The 23979-nt window shown below is 29.3% G+C and overlaps 2 protein-coding genes across 2 annotated transcripts in view; both read left to right on the top strand.

The window, feature by feature from the left end:
• The first annotated feature begins 2626 nt into the window (after positions 1 to 2626).
• On the top strand, positions 2627 to 4982 carry LOC111624007. The gene is made up of 5 exons (XM_023366774.1): positions 2627 to 3292; positions 3897 to 4173; positions 4254 to 4469; positions 4682 to 4832; positions 4938 to 4982. Exons 1-5 carry the CDS (start codon positions 3130 to 3132, stop codon positions 4980 to 4982), a joined length of 852 nt encoding a protein of 283 aa, XP_023222542.1. The 5' UTR covers positions 2627 to 3129.
• A 6272-nt stretch (positions 4983 to 11254) lies between these two features.
• The window catches only part of LOC111624006 (serine/threonine-protein phosphatase 6 regulatory ankyrin repeat subunit B-like), an 84598-nt gene continuing 71873 nt past the window's right edge, over positions 11255 to 23979 (top strand). The window contains exons 1-2 of the mRNA XM_023366772.1: positions 11255 to 11524; positions 14677 to 14778. Coding sequence (XP_023222540.1) covers positions 11255 to 11524; positions 14677 to 14778 — 372 coding nt within the window. The remainder of the gene's footprint in view (positions 11525 to 14676; positions 14779 to 23979) is intronic.

Here is a 23979-nt window from a genome sequence, read left to right as displayed (position 1 = left end):
GATTCTATCTCTCAGCCACTTGTACTCGCTTTTCACCGCACCCCTCCCCCGTGACACGCGTCGTCACTGTCGTCAGTCCGTCGGAAGCTCTCGAATGACGCCGTCGTCGGATGTTTCTATTATCTAATTTGTTGTGAAAAACACTACTTATATATGAATAAATAGATATTTTTTCTTATGAATAAATAAATTAGTCTTTTTTATCAAAAAAACTATATTTATGCGAGTACTATTTATTGTTGGCAAGAAAAAATTTTGTGGCTCTTTAAAAACTTTGAAATTTTGTAAATTGTAATTTTGGCTCTTCCGACTCAAAAGGTTGCAGACCCCTGGTCTAGGGAATCTAGTATGGTTGTAAAAAGGGCCCCAACGATATATCGAATTTTAAGAAACTATAAGGATAAATTAGAAAAACAAGAAAAGGCAGGTATGTACAGTACAAGGTACCATATGAAAACATGCAGTTGGGGATAAAAAAAGATTCGATCGATGTTACACAAGTAATTTGAAAATTAGACTTAATTTAAAGAACATCAATATAATGCAAGAAAGAGATCCAATAGCACGGTACTATCCAAGATAACGCAAACTGAGAACTCTGTGATAAATTAAGAAAAGGAAAATATCATTGAATCTGTACACTTCCCACAGAAGGCTGATAAACTTGAAATATATATAAGAAAGTTGAAAAATAAATACATTAATTTTACAGATGCAGACAGTATGCAGCAAGGGAATACATTGTACAGAATAAGTTTGTTAGAAACTCGTAATTTTCTACTATATATATTGATATAATTTTGTATATTTTTTGAGTTATTTATTTTGTATTTTATTTTTATTGATTATTTTTGTTAATTTTTAGTTATTTTTGCTTTATATTCAAATATTTAAACGTTGTTATTCTTGTATTCTATTTTGGANTTTATGATAGCCCGTTTGGAGTCGACTGCGCATGACATACAACGACGGAAACGGGAAACGTGCATTCGAACTTACATATTTCGAATTTAAAGTTTTTACGAGCTGCATTTTCCATCAGAGATTCGAAAAAACCTGAAGAAGAACCGTTTAAGGGTTCGAAAACGTTAGTTTTGGTTCGTTTTGGATCGTTAAGAGTTAGTAGACACACCGGTAACAGGTTAGAAAGAGGTAATTATATTACTATTCTCCGGTGTTGTGGTAAAGATGAGTATAGTTATATTTTTTTTAATGTACTACTTAGCTTTAATTTGAGTGTGTTTTTCGTGTTGGAACGAATTATTTGGTTTTACATGTAATCGTATGGAGAAAATGATTCACCTTACGACATTTTCATGATACAATCTCAGTTTTGGAGCAGATTAATTTCGTATCCTGAGGTATCACTGTACTGCATTTTGCATACCATGATTGGATATTTCCACTATAAAATAAGTATTCTAATTAATTTACCATGTAACTAATACAATATATTTATTCAATATTCTATTATATATTTATTTTTAAAAATTTGATTATTTTGTAGATGTATTACTGGATCCGGTATATGTGAATGTTTACAAGGATATACGGGTCCTTTATGTGAAACAGAAATTAATGAATGCTTATCAAATCCTTGTTCAACGAATCGTAGTATCAAGTGTAATGATCTAGTAAGATATAGAGCATTATTTTATTACAGTTTATTACAATTTAACAATATACAACACTATTTTAAACATTTTATTATTACTAAAGTAATTTACAATAATAATTTGTTTAAAATAACAATGTCCATATATGATAGTTAAAGCACAATCACTCCCAAAATGATGTAATATTTCAGTATATTATTGTAGATTCCTAAAATAGTGAACTTAACTAATATAGTCATAAAAGTAATTAAATACAATATATTTGTAAAAATGTTTGGTTTTTCCAATATAGAAATATTTCATAAANAGTAACTTACAATATTCTCTACTCCAACTGTTCGAACAGAACTGCTCACATAAAACACACGAAATGTGTGTCATCGTGTAAAAATTGGATGGGAAGATTCACATCGCGACATGCTTCTGTGCAAGCAGACACGTAACGGGGACGGGTACCTTGACGGGAGGTGCGTCGGACTACTGAGCATGTCGGATTAAAAAACGTCGGACTATAGAGGGACAACTGTATTTACTTCTTTTATTTTAAAGTAATTCTAAGAAACTATTAATGCTTGGAATCTTAAAAATAATTAGGAAAAATTGTAGGCTTAGTAGTAGGCAAAATCTTTACCACAAGTCGTGGGTGTTTTAGTATAAAATATTTTCCCTTTCATAAAGTAATTAGCACTGAACTGTTTTATGACTTTTCTTGAGGTGAGAAATCTGGGGTTGAAGTTTTATTTCTAGCTAACACACTTTCTGGTTTAGATATCGAATATTTTAAGTCTAATATATAGTATTATAACGATTTTTAGAAGAATCAAATAGAATAAAATGATGATGTTAGAACGTCATTTCCGATGTTATCAGGAAGTTTCTATTTTGGCGGGAAATTTTCAATTTTATGCTTTGGAAAACGTGCTTATTCGTCTAAATAGCGTCAAATAACATAAAAAGAAGTGAAAATAGCGCTGAAAAACCATGAAAATAACGATTTTTTACATTTTAGGTTCTGATTGGTATAGTCGAATCTTTTCTGAAAAGACGCTTATTCGTCAACCTAATTTCATTCAAACTAGAAAATAACAATCAAAGTTCAAAAAGGAATGTACAAAAACTATAACAACCAATTATTTACAACAAAGTCTCTCCACAGACTAACAATAGGAAAAATTTTTAATTACGTTGGATCAAGAAAATTTATAGCTGAAATAGGGTCATACGACTAAAAGAAAGCCGATTGCACTAAAAAGTTTCGGATTTAAAAATTATTTCAAACCGTGTAAAGTCATAAACTTTTCGTGATTATCAACACTATGCAAAGTAATTAGACTCCTTGTGTCAACAAAGAGGGTTGTAAAATGGTCTGGCCCCAGGTCCGTAAAGTTAATCTTAACCCAGCTCTTCTTCAGAAAAGGTTGTGCATCCCTGGTTTTAGCATCGACTTTGGATCGAATAATAGTGCATTTCATTTGTGTGTTTAGTTTTAATTATTTATAATTAACCCATAAAAATGAGCAAAAAACAGAAAGGAACGTTAGAAATTTTTTTTAATATATGTAATCGCGGACCGGGACCTTCAAAAAGAAAATATAGTGACGAAAATCCTAGTGAAAGTTCCGATGGTGATGATACAGTAAAAAGTGCAACGGAAAAAACAAGTCCTAAAACTAAAGGTATGAAATTAAATAACATTAAAATTAGAAAATACGATTGTGATTATATCAAATATGGGTTCGTAAGCATAGAAGTTCAAGGAATTACAAAACCACAATGCGTCATTTGCATCATGTGTAGTTCTCTCCAATGAAGCAATGAAACCAAATAAATTGTTGAGGCATTTAAATTCTAAGCACGAACAATATAAAAACAAAACGAGGGATTTTTTTATAAGAAAAAAAGACGAATTAAAAAATCAAAAGACGCTCATAAATGTGACAACTACTAAAGATAAAGAATTATTAAAAGCTTCATTTATTGCAAATTTGTCATTAGGTAATCATAAGGTTCTTAAACTTAATTAAGACCAAAGAACTAGAATAAGAAATTAATTTCGAGATAAATTTCGATATCTTAAACTGATTTTGAATAGAATATTGTATATTTTATCACGATGCAAACATGGACGAGGTTGATTAATAATAATTAACATACGAAAAATATACGCTTGATTAATTTTGATATTATATCGCGTGATAACCCTCGATGGAACCAATTATCGACGATGAGAGATGGCGAATGATCCTAAGACACAAATAATTGACGAGTTGTGTTTTTCAGATTTCGATATGGAGAGATATGCGGAAGATGAGCAGATAAGTGCGGATGTGGATAGAAAGCTGGATGATGAGGATGATTTCCTCAGTTTTGACTTGGACAATTACCAAGAAACTAATTATCGGGAAATTGTTCTCGATCTTGCCGAGGATTGTTTCGGCTATGGCGATTCTAATTCGCAACAAATTGATGTTTGCTTTCGTTGCGACGAATGCGAGAATCCTCGGGTATCGTGTGATCGGAAAGTTGAGCTGGAAGTTGTTGGCGATTGGCTCGACAGGTAAGATTCTTATATTTATTTAATACGTATCTAATAGGTAACATGTAATATTTTTATCTCATTTTCTGTATTGTTTATAGAAAGCTAGAGCTGCGTGAGGAACAATTTGATGATTGGGATGATTTCTTTGATTGTGACTTGGAAAGTTACCAAGAAACAAACTATTTGGATATTGTTCTCGATCTTTCCGAGAATTGTTTCGGCTACACCGATTCTCATTGGAGACAAGTCGATAAAAACGAATGCGAGAATCATCAGAAAGTCGAGCTTGAAGCTGTTAGCCATTGTCTCGACAGGTAAGAATTTTATGTTTATTTAATACGTATTTTTATATCATTTTCTGCGTTGTTTCTANTGAAATGCTACATATTATGTGCTTTATTGTAAGTTTAAATTTTTGTCATTATTGTTAAAATTTATGTTAATATTTTTATTTATATTTGCATGATACTTAATGTTTTTGAATGAATTTTGCATGGTGTAATAGTTTCAACAATATCATAATTAGGTTAATGATTACCATTGTGAATGCTTACCTGGATGGAAAGGCAAGAATTGTGATGAATATATCAGTGAATGTGTATCTCAACCTTGTTTGCATGGCAATTGCATTGATGTACCTAACAATTATTCTTGTTCATGTCATCCTGGATATACGGGTAAGATAATGCATGATACTCATAAATGTTTTAATTAAATATTTAATTTTAAAATAAATTTAGAATTTTTAATATAATTTGCTAATTTTATTGTCTCAATTTTAGCATAGTTTTTTATTTCAGCTGAATGAAAAAGATTATAAGTTGTAATTATATTCTGTGTAATAAATGAAGATACATATGTTTTGGCATATTTGCAAGGATATTTGGAATGATGGTCATTAGATTTAACTGAATGTTCACTGTCTGCATTAAGACATGATGTTGCTAACCTTATCCTTTAATTATCTTTGTTTTTGCATTATTCTTAGATATTCATTGGAAATGCAATAGACTGACCTTGAAGTAGTTAGGATAAATAAATAAATAATCCAATACTCTAAGATTATACTGTTACAATTGTACACAAGGCTGTATATTATCAGAGATTAGCTTAAATAACATGAAATATGTCTGAATAATTTTTTTAAAATAAATTAGACAATTCAGACCAAAATGTTTCTTAGCATTCTGTAATAAATATATTGTGAGATCAGCCAGGGGTACAATCTATCTATTAAGATGTTGGTACCACTTATTCGGCGGCTAGTTTGTGAAACTAGTTCTCTTGGTTTTGGATCTTTTGATCTGATCCTATGTCACGATTTTTGACCGGGAGGGCTATTGTAATAGATCAAAATTGTAGGATTCGGATCTATGTCAGGATTGACACCAGTTAATCACATTTATATCCCACGGATTAACACTTGAGTAGGGATCTGATTCTGACAACAATCAAGAGACATGTCTTAATATAATAACTATAAACGATTTAATAAAGTAATAAGATAAATAAAAATAGAATTTTTATAATATTTACATTGCCTCTTCATTGTTTAGAGCTTATTTTATTTAACAATATTAATTTACCCAACGATTATAATGTAAAGAGGTGAATTAATTTATAAATTAAATCGTACAAACAATTAATTGTTAGGTAAAAATATATTTACATTCTCAATTAATTTTTTAAAAGCTGTAGAAAGTTCTGAAAAGTGACTCCATTTAGAGACGGCTCGTGGATCCATAAAATAATGGTGCCACGTTAAGACATAGTTATTTAATTTTAATAAAAATTTTACGTTATTTATAAATAATAAAAGAATAAATATTCTTAATTTTGCGTGGTTTAGTTGTTTATATAGGTTTACTGAATTAATAATCAAAGTCATGAGGGCACTCATTATGACAAATTGAAAATATGTAATTACATGAAATATTAGCTCCGTAAATGAACAATTATGTAAATTAGTAAAAATTTTTAAGTCATTTAAGATGAAACAAGCTAATAAATAAAAATTCTATAATACAGTGAGAAAAGTATTACCCATAAACAAATGTTTTAATATATATTAGTATAGCAGAACCTTTGATAACTGCCACTTTCCGAGAATAATCATCTGTATAAGGCGGCCATTTTTTCTGAAAACGTTTTATTTTGAAAAATATGCACAGATAACAGCACATTTTTCAAAATAAAACGTTTTCACCTTCGAACAGCGATCACACTTAACAACAATCCGTTAGTAAACATATATTTAAATTATCTTCAATATGCATTTCGACAAAGAATGCCCTTTTTAATTGGTTTTTTTAATATAATTACAACATTTATACAATACTACGAACTGCATATGACAATGTTACAATTAAAATTATACAAGACATAACATATAATTAACGAGCAGTTATTTCTTGTGATATCGTCGCAATGCCGGGCTGTAATTTTTAATTATATTTTTAATTTACGTTTCTGCTCATCTTTATTATAGTCTACCGTTCTGCACTATTATACAATAGATATCACACAAACAACATACAGGGAAAATGTTCTCTGTCTGCTTAATAGTAGATCTATAAGTCTGTTTAATGGTAGTCCTATAATTAAGCCTGTAATTAACCAACATAACTAATGGCATTAATGTTTTATTTGGTTACCACAGATGCATGATTATATCTTATTTTGTAGAGTTTTTTTTTTGGAATAATTCGACAAAGCAGTGGAGGGAACACACATCCCATAACTTTTCAATTTTTATACCTTTACAGATTAATGTCTGTATATTCGTTGCGCGCCTCAGTTGAGTTCTGAAAAACTGATATGCTTTTGAAATAGAAATTTTCAAATGTCCAAACAATCAATGCCTGGAACTGAAGTAATGACTGCTGTTATTTGTGGACACTCTAGAACGAACTGAACAAGGGCATCTTGTTAATACGATTATGCCTTTGCTGAATAGAAAGAATGTATTGTGTATTTTCTTTACTGGCTAGTTAAGTAATTTTGAATTTTATATAAATTAATTCTAATTGACGGTAAAATTTTGGGTGAGTTAATCCGCGTTGTACGTGGTTTTTGTACTGAGCTGTTGTTCTCAGCGCCACCGGTCGTAACTTGAGAACGAGTTGAAAGCAAAATGTGGACTTAGTGAGGTATTAGATAAAAAGACCCCGGTGTAACGACGTTCGAATACATTCACGAAACACCTCGTTAGTTGTAACATCGTTTATCCGCGTCGTTTTTTACATTAGAAGTGTCGTTATTCATCTTTTCAAGGTGCTGGACGAAATTTGTTCAGTCATTGAAGATAAATATTCACGTCAAATCTATCTGTTATTCTCGTCTATCCATCGATGATAATGTAGTTTTTACACTTATTAAATATTTATTGGTTATCAAAAATAGTAATTTTTAATTTAATTAAAGCGCACCAATTCTGTATATAAATTTTGTGCAGTAAGAGAAAACACAATTCCAATAGATATCAGATTAGCATGTAGCACCCAGAATTTTTGTCTACAAAAGTGAGAACATTGAGGCCAGAAACTGTTTGCCTTTCTTGCATTGGATGAGGACATTATCAAGTTTTTTGGAATTTGATATGGAAACAACGTTAAAAATTTTTTTAAACATTTATTTTAGCCATAGTCATTTTATATACCTAATTAATTTTCAGTATCACTACTATATTCCTATGGTGTACAGTGCCAGTATCATGGTGATGATTTTTAATAAATTATTTTTTAAATCTTATTAAAAACATACGCTAATAATATTCATTTATTCTATAATTGATCTGTACTTTTGTTATCGCAATCAGCTTAATCTGCATTCCTAAAAAACAAAAACGTCGAAAAATTCTGAAAAAATCAATAATATAATTCGTTTGTATAAAAATTAAGCCAAAGATTTTGTTTTTCAAGAACGCATTAATTGGTTTTTTAATCATTAAAGATGATTAATAAATTTGAAAAAATTATTGCTCTGACGTACCCGCTCGTTGCAATACGCTATAAACGATTGATTTGGTTAATAATTTTGTTTAATATCTCAGATAATTAAGCAATGAAAAGATATATGATGGTTCCATTGTTACGAACTTCGAAATATCCAGCAAAAAATAAAACTTTCTAAATTACAGATCAATGAAGTAGCTTATGACGTAAGTGGGCGGTATTGTATATATGCCAATAGAGCATTAAATTCGTCTAAAATGTGTTTTCTGAAGAAAAATAGACATGATGTATTAACTATTTCCATCGAATTTCGAGCATTTCGCAAAAATTATTTAACGTTTCGTGATATATCGAGTCACGAAATGCTAATTAAGTAAGTTAACCGAGTAAAATTGAATAGTTCTACTTTAAAATTTTCATTATAAAAATCTTTAAAATCGAATCGAAAATTATGGGAGACAAATTACGTCTAAAGCTTCTAAGTACGTTCTACGAATTACCAGACAGACGGTTATAGCGATAACGAACACGCTTTAAAAAAAGTATTCGTGCAACGATCCATTATTGATAAAATCTCGTATTAATATGTAACTATACCCAAGAGAATACAAATATATATTTTTCTGAAGGTAGACGTGCATTTAAATGACAATTTATTGTCATAATTCAACACTTACGTCATCTTCATGTTTGATTTACTGTTTAAAGAAAGTCACGCCTCCTCTAACTAAACAAAATAGCCATTTATTTACAACTTGCGTGCCTCATGTGTTACAGGAGCGATCGTCATTGATTTTCGTGTCGAATGTTAACAATTTTATTACAATTTTTAAAAAAATTGATAGTTCAGTGAACTTAATTCCTATTATTTAATTAATCATCATTAAGTTTTAAACCCATTTTGCTTACTTAAAAAAAAGGTTCTCTTATAATTATATTTTTTAAGTATGCAAATTAGTTTGTGTGTGTGAATTATTATTCAGATAAGATCAAGGATATTTTTGCTTTTTTAGAATGTTTGTCACGAATACTTTTTACGAATCTCGTCTTATTTTGAGTATATTGGCTTTAAGATCCACGATTTCGAAATTGGGTGTCGCGACACTTTAGTGTATTGTTCCAGTACCAAAGGGGTGTCGCCACTCAATTAACGACATTATATACCAGATAACATGAACAGAGTTTTAAAATTAGTAAATATCGAAAGAAAATAACTATCTGAATCTTCTTTTTATGAAAGTAGTTCACGTCGAGTTAATAAATTTCGAATCCTAATGATCCAACATGGTCCTAATGGTCGTATTGAGTCATTAAGGTCATACTTAGTCTACATTTACTGAATCGTTCTTGCTAGAGGGTATTTTACATAATAATTTTTGACTCATAATACTCAAAATAAAGTGTGAATCATCAAAATATTCAGAATCGTCCATGCTGTTAGAAAGGTGAAGCGGTTGAATGAAGATCGTTCCATATCTTTCTCTAAGTTTAGATTTATTTCGAAGTAAAATTTCTTTGTAAAAACTTATATTTTACTAAAGAAAACATTCATTTTTTAAAATAAAAACTATATTTTTGTTATAAATTTATATTATATTTGTAAATATTTATTTTAATACTTTAATAAGTTTATTTTATATTTTAGTACCACTTATCACGATTATTTTAAGATGATTTGGTACAAGATTCCTTGACTTATACATAAAACACTTTTTAAACATGACCTTCGCAAACGATAAATTAATTATTTTTTTAAAAATTAAATTATAGTTAGTTTTCTAGTTAAAATATAGCTACTCTCGTTATTTATACGATTTATTGTAAGTGTAGTAATGAACAAGTCTTTCCAGTAGTGCTTTTCAGCAATACTACTTTAGAACATTGCTAGAAAGTACCCTTGAGATGAGCTTTACACTTGTTTTTTTTGCATTTAAAAATTGCTGTAATTATTGCAGAAAATAATGCTTTCCAGCAATACTCGTAAAAATATTTCCAGCAGTAAAAATGTCCATTTCAATAATGTTTTTTTAAACTTGCTTATTTCACAATTTAAAATAAAATAATTCTATTTCTTATATACGACTTATAATTGATGATATTTTATAATTATTTTTGTTTTGAAATCTCACGACCCATTAAAATATTGAAAAAATCACGCAAATTGAATGATTAAATCTGTTAGAATCACGATTAATTTTGTTTAACAAATGTTTTTGATTATAAAAGTTGATTTAAATGAAATTAAATTCTTATGCCTTTAATCATTTTTATCATGAAATGTCTCTAAAGTTTTCAGGATTTATTGTAATTTTTTGCNGCATTTAAAAATTGCTGTAATTATTGCAGAAAATAATGCTTTCCAGCAATACTCGTAAAAATATTTCCAGCAGTAAAAATGTCCATTTCAATAATGTTTTTTTAAACTTGCTTATTTCACAATTTAAAATAAAATAATTAATTACAAACATTGTTACGTCATAACATTATTAATTTTAATTCGTTCTTCCCGTAGTTATATATAAATATATGTTCGTTTCAGTAAATTGAACATTTTTTCTTTCAGGCGCGAATGGAACAGAATTTGCACATAAAAATTCATAAAACGAACATATTTTTACGTATATAACTAGATTAAAAAAATGCAATCTTCTAACACGTAATTGCCAGAGTTAGCCAACTAGGTGATTTAAAAGGGTGTATTAGCTAGTCTGCAATAACTACGATTTTATCAGTAGCATACAAATCTACTTATTTAAGTTAATATAAACATCTTTATATATTTTATTTGTTAATGCATAATAAGCATTTTTATTAGAATTAGTAGTTATATAAGGCAAACACGACCGAATTTGAGATCGAGTAACGATAGCGTGCAGTATATAACATTTAATCTCCACCCAAACATTGAACAGCAGTTAAGATTTGTATAAAAATCGATAAATGTTTTTCACAGAATAGATGTCAAAGTAAAATACTCTAGCTGGATTGGTCGCTACCAGCGTGAGACTTCGTAAAGGTATTACTCTCTTACAAAATGGCCGCTCCTTAGATAAGTCACGTGTTTCGAACCGATGTCGGGTGTGTCCGAACATCTGTTCGGTTTCGCAAGGAAGTTCGGTTAATCGAACAGTGTTCGAAGATCCGTCATGGCTTCCAGGTCTCCTAGACGCCCTCTGACCAGATATGCTGTTGAAGATGCAGCTAAGGATCCCTTCCCTTCTCAGATGAGCTCTCCTACCAAAACTTCTACTGGTTCACCCACAAAAAGAAGTTATGATGGTTCTCCTAAGAAGGAAGCTAAATCTCAAGAAGAGTTAGAACAAAAACTGATCATCTGCTGCAGGAAAGGTGAATGGCCAGCTGTTGATTCTATCCTAAAACATATGAACGGCATCAATCCGGAATTGGTTGATGAGGTGAGTCGTCAATCCTTTGATTGTCTAAAAGTTCGTACGAAAAATATATATATCCCTTTTTGAACGTGATAAACTTGAATTTACAGCTTCTGTAGGCGCTATTTAGCGTATGAAAATTCGTGTTACAACTATTGATAACGATGTATTTTCACCATGTGCTGCTTGTTATAGGATTAGAAGGGTTAAAGATTGAAAATGTTTTATATTATTAGTGATAATTTTCATAACTCACAAAATTTGTAATCGTAAATAGTTGTAGCAAGTAATTTTTAAATTTTTTAGTCATTTTCACGACTATTTTTAAACTTGTGACCCTGTAAAAGTGGTTTCTCTGCGTAGCAAATTCTTAATATATTGCACTAGTTAAACTGAATATTGTTATTTTATCGTCAGAAAAAATTATTATGTAAATACATATTGTAGAAAAGAATAGAAAAATCGATATTTAGAATGTATTTTTTTTTCTTTAGAAATGTCACGATAATTTTTCTAACCTTCACAAACAGAATTAACAACGTAGATAAATACATTCGGTACTCTTCAGATATTTCTCTCTTCAAAGAAGATCTGAGTAAAAAAAGGAAGCAAAATTATGAATATAGATTACGAAACTCTTATTTTAATGGTTAAATATTGATAGATGACCAGGAAACAGATATTTTAACATTGATTATCAATTGGCATAGTTCTTTCTATATAAAAAATTTGAAACCATCGTAAAGTTTCTATGAGAGTATAAAAATTTAGTGTAAATTCTTGTTTAAATATATTTATTCTAAAAAACAAATACAAAATTAAGATATTAGTTAACTAACTAATACGTTTTAAATTCATAAATCTCGTAATAATGTTAATTAAAAATTAAGTTCATTTCTGATCCTTCTCTAGCGTTATAACTGCAAATTTTTTGTGTAAATATTATTTAATTTAATTTGAAGAGAATAAATCTTTAATTTATAATAGTACAAAATAAATAAAATTTTAACAAAATATAACAAGAAACTTATGATAACTATCAGTTATTAATATCCAAAAGTAAACAGCCTCTAACAATCCGCATCTTTTTCAGAAGATGCGGATTGTTAGAGGATGTTAAAGTAATTATAATTTTTTTAAAAATACTTTAACATTTTTCTTTTTAATTAGTAGAATTTATAGAATTATAATTATTTTAAACATATTTATTGCGATTATCCGAAAACAAACAGCGGAAAGGAAGCAATTAATAAAGAAAATAGATTACTTATAAACAATTTTTATTAGTTTATACTTTTTAATTACATTTCATGAAACGTAATCATTAGAAATATTTCTTTAACAAAAATATTTTACATTTAATCGTATCTAAATTAAAATTTAAAGGGTCTCTCTTCTTTATTTAAAGGCAAATTTTTTCATCCAAAAAATTATATAGAAAATCCTATACTAGTAGGTTTATATATTAAATTTTCCGAAAATCCTTTTATAAAATTACGAAATTTTTCATAAATTTTATTCTTTATTTGGAAAATCAAGAATATTTAGGTCAGACTTCAATTAGTAACGCGAAAAAATATGCATTTAACGTAGGTATTTTGCATAAAAACTGAAAATGATTGAAGAACATAAGTTAAAATTTGCAGTTATAAGATTGATTCTATGATCGAATATTTCCGTAGAGAAATTAGCTTATGAAGAGAACTCCGACCTCCGTTTATAGAAAACATTATCGAGTTTCGAGAATTGAATTTATTCTCAGAAATTATGCCAGATTTAATGATCCCGATAAGATAACAATCTCAGATAATGAGACAATTACTATAATTAGAGAGAAAATAATGCTAATTCTAACTACTGTGCGTAGATTAACGATAATTTTTATATTTTTGCGAGTTCTAAACGCGATAGAACTACAAAAATGCGTATTTTTCTTCTCTTAATGATTATATTTTTTATAATTTTGATTATTTTTTATATAGAAGGGGCTGTCTATAAATTACGTCCATAATGGAAGGGTGGGAGGGGGTTAATTAAGACGATTCGAACAAGGGAAAGGAAGGGGTTGAGCTTTAGTAAACGTTCGTTTTATTTTGTTAAATTTTATACATTTTATTATATTTATTTAAAAATTTATTCTGTTCCATTTCTTCTTAAGGCATCCATCATTCAGAAAGTGATAAAGATTTAAGGGGGATTCGAGTTTTGTTGGACGTCCGAAGAGGGGAGGGAGTTACGGAAACTTGGACAAATTGGGACAATGAGGGGAGTAAAAGTTTCAAGAAAAATTTCGACGTAATTTATGAACAGCCCCATTTAATATTTGAAAAATTATATATTTTTTCCTATGTATAATTTAAGGCTGCTTTATCTTAAGCATAAGGCAGCTTTAAACAGCTTTATTCTTTCGCAGAGTAACACATTTTATAAAGCTTTAAACAGCTTTATAAAACATGTTTCTCTGCAAAACATAATGTTAGAAACGTTTTTAAATTTTAAAGATGTAATTTATATATCTAATTTTACTTTTTAAACATGAATAAATTAATTCGTGATTAACTCCTCTTTAATATAAACAATTGCATGGTTGCAGATACAAAAGGGCTTTTAATATATTTTCCTTCACTTTTAAAGTTAAAAAATATATATTTTATATGAAAAATTATCATTTTTATACGTAAATGATTGATATTAAAGTTAATATTACGTATATTCAGAGTGAAACTTTCAAACTAGAGCTCTATTGTTCTGTGATATCTGGCAATAAAGCTATAATTCCGATAATTGTTAGATGCTACTGATACTATGAACTCGCTCATCTGGTGAAAATTATATATGTGACTAGGCTGTGGATGCGAAGAGAAGGCTGCAAACTTTACAAGAACTTCACGTCAATAGCCTAGATACATATATATATATATATATATATATAATTTATATTGATAAATGAAGCTATAATTTTAATAAACTAAGTGTATATAGAGTTTAACTATTACTAGTATTATAAACTCATTTATCTGGCATAAATTTTATATGTAACTGAACTACTGATGCATCCATCTCGTAGCATCAACAGTAAGACACGTTACTTTAACTACATTATTGATAAAATAAATAAATAAAGTTTAGTATTAAAATATATCATTTTAATGTAAATTTTTAAAATTATCTTGCAGACGAACGGCTACACTCCTCTTATGTACGCATTAAAAGACGGAAAGGTAGCCAAAGCGGATAAATTTATCAAATTAGGAATCAAAGTCAACATTAAAGCGAAAGTAAGTACAAGAATTTAACATACGTAAACAAATAAAACATATATAAAATCGATAAATACGTGTATTCTACAAATAAATTAAGCAATTTCTTATTAACTTTAAAAAGAGGATAAAAATACACTTTATATAAACTAGTTTAAACCGAGTTAAGGAACGAGAACGTGGAGGAATCACGTGACAAAGATATATTTTTCGTTATCAAAGATGACTTTATCCCTTTAAGTAACACGCAATCAAAATGTTTTCATTAGTACACTAAAGCTGTCACGATTTATTTGTTTGAAAAACGTTGAAATCGATTTTTTGTCGTGATCGAGTCACGTGTTCCACCCTCCGTCCAACGTATCCATTTTTCTCTCTTTCTGTACAGAAATTAGCATTATATTCTGTAAAATACCACTGATTAATGATACTTTAGTAGACTGGGTGTGTCCAGGAAGCATTTTAGTTATAAATATACGTGCCGCAATTTTATTATTTATTTTTTTCCCCTCTATGCTTTGGTTCGTGACAAACGTTACCCAGTTTCTAAGAAAAACCTGACAGCTGAATATAATCCCATTGGGGCGTTTCGTAAATTTATTATTATTATTTTGTTAAATTAACCGTTTCGTAACTCGTTATTAATTAAGTCTTTTTCTGGTTTTTTCTTTGATCTGGAATTTTATAGAGAAAATTGTTTTCTGCACCCAATTGATCAATATGAGAACTTAATTGTGTATCTTTCGCGTGAGGAATTATAAACTATTCATCAGAATTTACGAAAATTTAATGGTTAACTTAATAATTTACGTTATTATAACCAAAATTTTACAAGATATTATCATTCAGGTACAAAATATAACTCAAAATCACACAAGTCACTCGTGTTTAATACTGTTTAAACCGGAAAAAAATCAAAAAATTGATAGTATTAGTATGAAAACGTATGTTTATTGTTAACATCAATTAAATTTTTTAATAATTTATGCTTTATTCTCGTATCCCCGGGTGCGTGCACAGCTTTATAAGAATGTAAAATTAAAAAAAATGACACTGTTGTACTGAAAAACAACTGTTACATCGTTAACTATAAACATACTAATTATAATTAAACATTCATAAATAAAAAATTTAAACAATTCGTGACAACAACAGAGAACAAATTCAAGTTCAGTGCCGTACAGGAGCATTAATAATGTCTAACTCTCAAGTTATGCCAGAAATAACAGTTACAACACGAATATATTGAGTGTCACGTGGTTCAAATTCGTTCAGCCACAGTAAACGAGTTTGTGACATGTGACACACTGAACACTTGATACTGCACCCTAGATATAACTGGATACTTAATAATATTTAGCTGTGTAAACACACATATATAAATAGGCTACACGCTTGAAACAGGTATATATCTACGTACGTAAGTACAGTACGTACTGTACATTTACAGCGGTATAACTTTAGTAATCATCAGTTTTAAATGGTATATTTAGTTTATAACTATATACATAAGTACGTGAGTGTGTACTTAATTATAAACACAACATTATGTGTACACTTGCGCATACAGGATTATATATACCGCTGTACTTCATTACGTACACAATTAAGCATCCAAAACTATGTAGCTTTAAATGCATAACTGTTTGCATAAGGATGTACAGCAGTTTATATACAACTTGTTTATACAGTACATAAGATTGTATACGTAATTGTAAACGATCCTGTACAAGAATTTTTAGTGTTATACAGGAATACATCAATTCTTAACAACAGAAAGTAACATGAAAACTCATTACAACAGTAAACTTTTGAAGTATAAATAGTCAAACAATTAAATGGAATTAAATAGAAAATTATTTAATTAGAAAATAAATTAATTAGTTGTTCAATTCAAACGAGAGATGGTTTTTTTGTTATGATAATGTGCGCTTTTACGTCAATTTTACGTCATTTCTACATATCTGTTATGAGAAAAGCCGGTAAATGACATCATACTGACGTAAAAATAATACTTTATACTGACAAATGGAACGTGTGTAATACAGTATAAATTGCATTTTTCGATTCCTATAAAGGATAAACATACAGACAAACCACGATTTAGCGGTCTCTGAAATCGGCACTATATCGAGTATGGCGCTAAACCGAAGTACCACAAACAACGAGAATTAGGCCTATATGTTGTATTGAGGTACACACACGAGTTTAAGTTTGAGAATTTGAAACTTGCGTTATTTGGCGATAACAATACAAAAATACATACTTCATAATTCACAGATGTTGAAAGGTTCTCTGTATTTATCAGAAAGATTCGTTTGTGCTTTACGAGGGTGGCGCTTTTTCGGATAGTTATATATCGAGGTTTGATTGTTTTTAAATATTATAATTTTTTACAGACTGCTTTTTTAATTACAGATTTAAGATGTAAGATTTTAAGTTTCTTAAAACCAATTATTAACATTATATGATGATAAGACTTCATACACGTGATTTATATTACAAATAAGCACGTGTTCTTGTATGGAACACATTCGCCTTTACTGCCTAACACATAAGCGCGCGAGTGTTTATGTGTTTGGCAGATTATGTTACAGAATACAAACCTTGTATATTTATATATACAAGGTGATAAAATGAAAGAGGGCTTGGTGATGCTATGAGCACAGCTGAACAAAAGTTTGACTTATGGTATAATCAAATTCCTTACTATACACATATGTATATCAACTCAAAACTTGATTTATAGTTAAAGCCAAATGAACTGCCGAATTTCAGGCTATAATATGGCTATGTAATTAATTACTAAATACCAAATAATTTGTCTTCCTGTAAGCAGCCTACCCCTACAACAATTTGGTAGTTAAAAAAACTAATAAAATCTTTTCGAAATTTATTGAAATTAAACAAACATTTAAATTGTTTTAATCGAATATCTCGTTTCGATACAACAAAAATATCAAATATGATAAATTTCAACTTCTTCAATACATTTTGAATATTTAAAGTAATACACGCAACAGTAGTGCTTCATAAAGTGCGAGAATAGTGTATATTAGGGCATCTCTATCTATACAGATATGGGCATCAACTATTTTGTGCTAAGTTGTGGAGACAATTGTCATACGATACTGCTGCTCTGTATTGTTTACGTACGAGTAACTGCTCCGATCCATGTCCTGAATAGTTTAAGATGTCAGACTGTAGTATAGAAAATTCAAACGATTTCTCACAGAATCACAATAAATAGGTTTTATTGGACAGACACGCGAGAAGCAAATTACACAATAAAAAGATATCATAAAATATACATGAACAAACAGCACAGATCACATATAATTCTTCATCATGAGAAAACATGGCAAGAAGTGATTAGCAACCAGATTTTAGAAGTAACACGACCTTACTTTAAGGCAGCACTTATCTGTTTTTATCCTGTGTGTCCTATTAGAGAGCATTAGAAATTTTGGAGACAGAGTGTTCGCATCTTTTCAACTAGGCCGCCTCCTATATTTCAGGGAAGGAGTGAATGTATAATGTAATTGTAAATAAACTGTATTTACTGATTATTCGATAAAATGATAAAATTGATATTATAAAAATGGAATAAAACAGTAAAAGTATTGTTTCCAAATGTGTTATAAGTTATCTAGAGTTCCTAAGACACGAAGGGGTAGCGAGATTCGAATTCATGAACAAACAATCCCTATTATTTCAGATAAGGAAGTACGTTGCAGTAATACGACTGTATATTATATAATTGACGTAAGAAACAAGCCATAAAAATTAATGCTTAATATGTTTAAACCGGATTCCTGCACACTTGTCACTTGTCAGAGAAAATATTTATATAGTTCAGAACTCTTGTTTTAGTTTGTGTATAAAAAGAAAAGTTGTTGCATTTGCTTTTAAGAAAAACAAGACTAAACTAAACAATCTGTGCTAACCTATACGATCATTTGTTAGCTTTTACAAAATGTGATATTATATTTACAAACTTTTTCTCTTATGATAGCTCTATTTTTTAATGGGATAACATTTATTACATTTTAAGCAATATGTTGTGCAGATTAACATCAGTTTGTTTTATATGACAGATATATAACTTGTAGTTGTATAAAAACATTAAAACTGATTTGTTTTCAATTATTTTATTATATATAGTTACCTACTAGCTATAATACAAAGACATTACAAATAATATTCTTATCTTGTATTCTTACCTAACTTTTTATCTCCTTTCAAATAAATTTCATAATTAAAATATTTAATTCTTAATTTTTTTCCCTTTTCAATATATTTTAGTGGCGCCATCTGTCGAATGTTTTAACTACTAATTTTTTTACTATTGAACACAAGACAGTGTTATTATTAAAACACTTGGCGTTTATCCACTTTATTCAGTTAATACTAATTTTTATTATTGTTTGTAATAAATTATTTATATAGTCTTAAAGCCTTAAAAAATAATTTTTGTTATTAAAAAATAAATAAAATAAAATAATTCTATTTCTTATATACGACTTATAATTGATGATATTTTATAATTATTTTTGTTTTGAAATCTCACGACCCATTAAAATATTGAAAAAATCACGCAAATTGAATGATTAAATCTGTTAGAATCACGATTAATTTTGTTTAACAAATGGTTTTGATTATAAAAGTTGATTTAAATGAAATTAAATTCTTATGCCTTTAATCATTTTTATCATGAAATGTCTCTAAAGTTTTCAGGATTTATTGTAATTTTTTGCAAATTAAAGTTTAAAATGAAATATGTTCCGGTTAATTTCGATTAAATAAAAGTAATTATAATAAATACAGTATTTTAAAAATTTTTGATTAATTTCATTTACTACCGAGCGGGGATAGCACATTCGCGTTTACGTCATAAATGCTAGCGTGCTGCTCCGCTTGGCAGTTAATGGAACTAATCGAATTTTTAAAAAAAATTATTTTTAAATATTTAAATTAATGTACAGATATGCAATTTTTAACTTATGTTTACCTTCATCAATATAGCATAGATGTATTTTTTTAATAGTATATATGAAAAATAATATTAACTAGGTGGAAAATCTGCTTCGTGTAACATTCCCTCGATATAAACTATCGTGTAAACGTCTTTTACACAAATTACTATATTATTACTTTTAGCTGCCAAAATGATTTTCATTTTTTACCTGTCTTTTTTTTATGTAATTATCTGGATTTTGGGCGTATTTTGTGTGTCTTCTTTATAGTTGCCCGGTTTTTACGCGCTTTTATGTGCTCTTTTTATAGGTGTCTGGTTTTTATGACGTGTTTTTTTTTTTGTTACAGTTGACGGGTTTTTGTTAAACGGGAAGTGGAGATCTATAGCCGGCCGACATTTCCTACTTCTGTCCTAATAAATAAATATGTTTCTATACGAGAAACAATTACACTTCTTTAAAAATGTTTTATTTAATAGTGACGTAGAAAGTTATTTTGTAAATTAAGTACTGTTAAAAGTTGTTAATTATAAAATCATTGACGAGCTATATCTTAGATCCTCACATTATGAGGTAAACTACATCTTTTTAGATCCTCGTGCTTTTAAATTTCTTATTATTTAACGGAAGCGAAGGGTTGTATGTTATAGCTTAAGGTCATAAATTAAATCCGATTCTAGTCTTAGCTAAAAATCATTTGAATTTTCGTTATATGCCGATACAGTAGAGCATCGATTATCCGACTCAATTGAGGACTGGGATTATTCGGATAACTGAAAAAAACGGATAACCGAAAAATATGAAAAAATACATTATTAATATAGTATATTATTATTATATCCCATGTAACTAGTATATTAGTATATCGCTATTAACCTACTTCGCGTTGAATTTTCATCGATGTTAAGCCTAACAAAAATTTTTTAAAATAATAATCGTCGCTATTGTATCGTTAAAACTTAGAAAATTAAGCCTCGTTTAAATACTGGCTCCCTTTCATGGTCGAGCCAGAGTTGCCAGCTAAAACACGTAAAAATACTATTAAAGTACCAAGACATAGCCAAATATTGTAGCGCCACGTCACTAGCGGACATTTGAATTTGCCGACTAGAACGTGGTCGGTTAACCCAGTGTTTCTTAACAGGGGGGCCGCGGCCCCTGGCGGTCCGTAAGAAGTTTGCCGGGGGGCTGCCAAATTATGCAAAATTTCCTTCCGAATATAATAAAAAGAAAATTGATGTATAACCGAATATAATATTGAAAAGTGAAATAAGAAAGATAAAGTTTTCGTATTTAGTTTTTTTCATTTATTTCTTATTTCTTTCTACTTACAACTTTGTTAGTACAGAAGAAATAAATGCAAATATGCTACTTACACCGCAGTATTTACTTATTTTATTCCAAAGTAATTCTAAGAAACTATTAATGCTTGGAATTTTAAAAATAAAGCAATAATAAAAAAATCAATTTATTATAGATAATTTAACAAATATAAATTATTATTTTAAAAAATGGGGGTCACAAAAATTATGAAATATTTGGTGGGCCGCGAGTATAAAAAGGTTAAGAACCACTGGGTTAACTGATGTGACGGTTGATCGGGGGTCAGATAATCGATGCTCTACTGTAATTGTATTCCCTCGATCTACCCCATCATAATCGGATATTTTATTGTGTCTGTTAATGCTAAGTCTACAGATTCACTATTTTGAGTCTGTGTAATAGACTCAAAATAGTGAATCTGTAGACTTAAACAGAAACAAAATTTCTGTTCTGCTTTAATTCGATTTACAAAAGGCACATTAATTTATATATTTTGTTGAGAAAGGTTTAAATTTTTCCCAGTTCTTGTTTTCTACAATTATGCCCTATCATTCGACCCGGGTCTCTGGAGAGACCCTATCTGTAGCCTACAAACTTGTAAGTCCAAATAGAGAAGAGTAAACAGAACTTGGGTCTGAGATATGGAGAAACCTCAAATTGTAGCACAAAATTATTTACTAGAATTTTGTCCTTTATGGTTCTAAATATTATTATCTCTTGGCTCGCAACTGTAGCCAGATAGAAGAGGAAGCGAATAGAGTCATTTGACTTGGCCCTAGAGACTGTAGTGAAAACTCTGTTTTTATTTGTTTTACTGATTATTGTATATAGCACAATAGGTTTATTCATTGTATAAAATATTGTAATTCAGTTTAGCGTCATGCTCGATCTAATGCCAGTTTCAGAAGCGAACAAATAAGTTAGTGACGTTAAGTCGAAGTTTGAATGTACAGTATGTACATTCAAACTGTACCTTACTTATGAAATAACATTTCTAAATTCCTTCTTTTGCTTTCTCAACTAAAATAATTTATGTTGAGAAGAATATTAGTTATTATGAAACTTATATCAATATAAATGAATAAAGCTTTTTAAATAACGGAAAATCTTTATAAATAGGACAAAAATAAAGGTAAAATTTTTATCGCCAGCCGTTGGCAGTTTTAGGTGTAGACAATTTAGTCTCACGCCTAGGACTTTGCACTTTTAAAGGCTTCGGATACACACAAAAATATTCTTCTCATTCTTCATTTTTGGTCTAACAACATCCACATATATTATATAATAGGCCTACAGAATTCACATTAGGCCTATATTAAAATTTGGAAAATACTTCCAAATCAGTTTTGCTATTTATTACAGTATCAAAATAAAAAAAGTAAAAAATTTTTATGAAGTAGGTCTATCACTTAACATAATTTAATTTCCTAAAAATTCTTTCATTGTTGTAGCATCCTGCACATGTTAATCCAAACCTAGGTTAGTCCAAGTTTTGTAGTCCATGCATGGACTACAAAACTTGGACTGCATCGACTATGAAGAAATATCGTCAATGCTAAACAACAAATATATTAGATTATATTAGATTTAACAAAAAATATTAGTTTTCTGTCACAGTGTCAACTCAATATCTCGTCTATCATTTCCAACTCATTTTTACTTTTGGAAGCATGTTCCGTAGGAATAAAATTAGTATTGTCGTTATCATATTACAGTATTACTAAAAGTATTTTCAAATAAATTACTAGCATCGATTTTTCTAACCGATCAGCTCTTTCTTGTTCCTCACATTTTTAGTAGACCAGTTTTTACTCACATTTCATCAGTTATTTAAAATTAAGTTCTGGTTGCACAAAAATGGTCCCACCTAACTGATCGTAACAGAAAATTGTAACAGTAAGTCGCAATTAACTCGATTTACTGTTTACATAACCTCATATTTCTATTCGAGAAATAAAGGTAGATAATAGAATAATATCAACAAAACAAGAAGTTAGAAACGTATGCAATAACCTCAACGAACTCGGAAAAGTTTTCAATTCTGTTGAGATTGCTTTCTCATAAAAATTTTAGTTACTAATATAGATTTACATAATATACAAAATAGCCTATATAACTTAACTTACACAGATTGGTTAGCCTAGTATTAGTATGTGATGTGGATGCATCTTATGCAATCAAACTTCTGAAGAATGGCCGTTGTTGAAGGTTCGATGTACTGTACTATGCAAACTTAAGTAGTAACAGAGCTCTGTTACTACTTATGTCTTTAGACTTTTAGTATGAGTTTATTTATAAATGAATGGGCGAGTGGATGTGACCCGAACCCACGACCAACTATTAGTGTCTGAGCGCAGCTAGTTAGTCGTGGGGTTCGAGCTACGTGGAGTTTTCTGGGTATTCTTAACGTTTGTGACACCTAATAGGGACCAGTTCCCTATAGAAAGTCCTGTCGAGAAGCATCCCCCCTCCGTGAGTCGATTTGCCATATGTATACGAACAATTCATAAGTGAAAGAATAATTTAATCTATTCTAATATTGTTAAATTATTTGTAATTGTGTACTTTGAATTCATAATTATTTTAATATATATATTACACTATGCTTATTCTAGTATCTTATTATTGAATCGTAAATTCAATATTACAGTATTGATATATCAATAAATATAATTACTACTTTTAACAAAGATGAAGCTTTGCTTCAGTCCTTCTTTCCGTGGTTTACACCGCCTGCAGTTCATAAAATCACAAAAATCACTTATTATATTATTATTAAACATAAATTACCGTTGGCCATGTTAAATTCATTGTTGTTATTGTATCAACAACACGCTAGAATTATTGTATCGAGTGTGTTCTAATACAATCGTATGAAGATATGAGTATTGTTACGTCATTTGGATGTATTAAGCGGATT

This window comes from Centruroides sculpturatus, unplaced genomic scaffold, assembly GCF_000671375.1.
Source record: "Centruroides sculpturatus isolate CEXI.00-Female unplaced genomic scaffold, Cexi_2.0 scaffold370, whole genome shotgun sequence".
Taxonomy (NCBI): Eukaryota; Metazoa; Arthropoda; class Arachnida; order Scorpiones; family Buthidae; genus Centruroides; species Centruroides sculpturatus.
The sequence above is the reverse complement of the archived record's forward strand: the minus strand, read 5'-3'. Positions and strand labels throughout refer to the sequence as shown.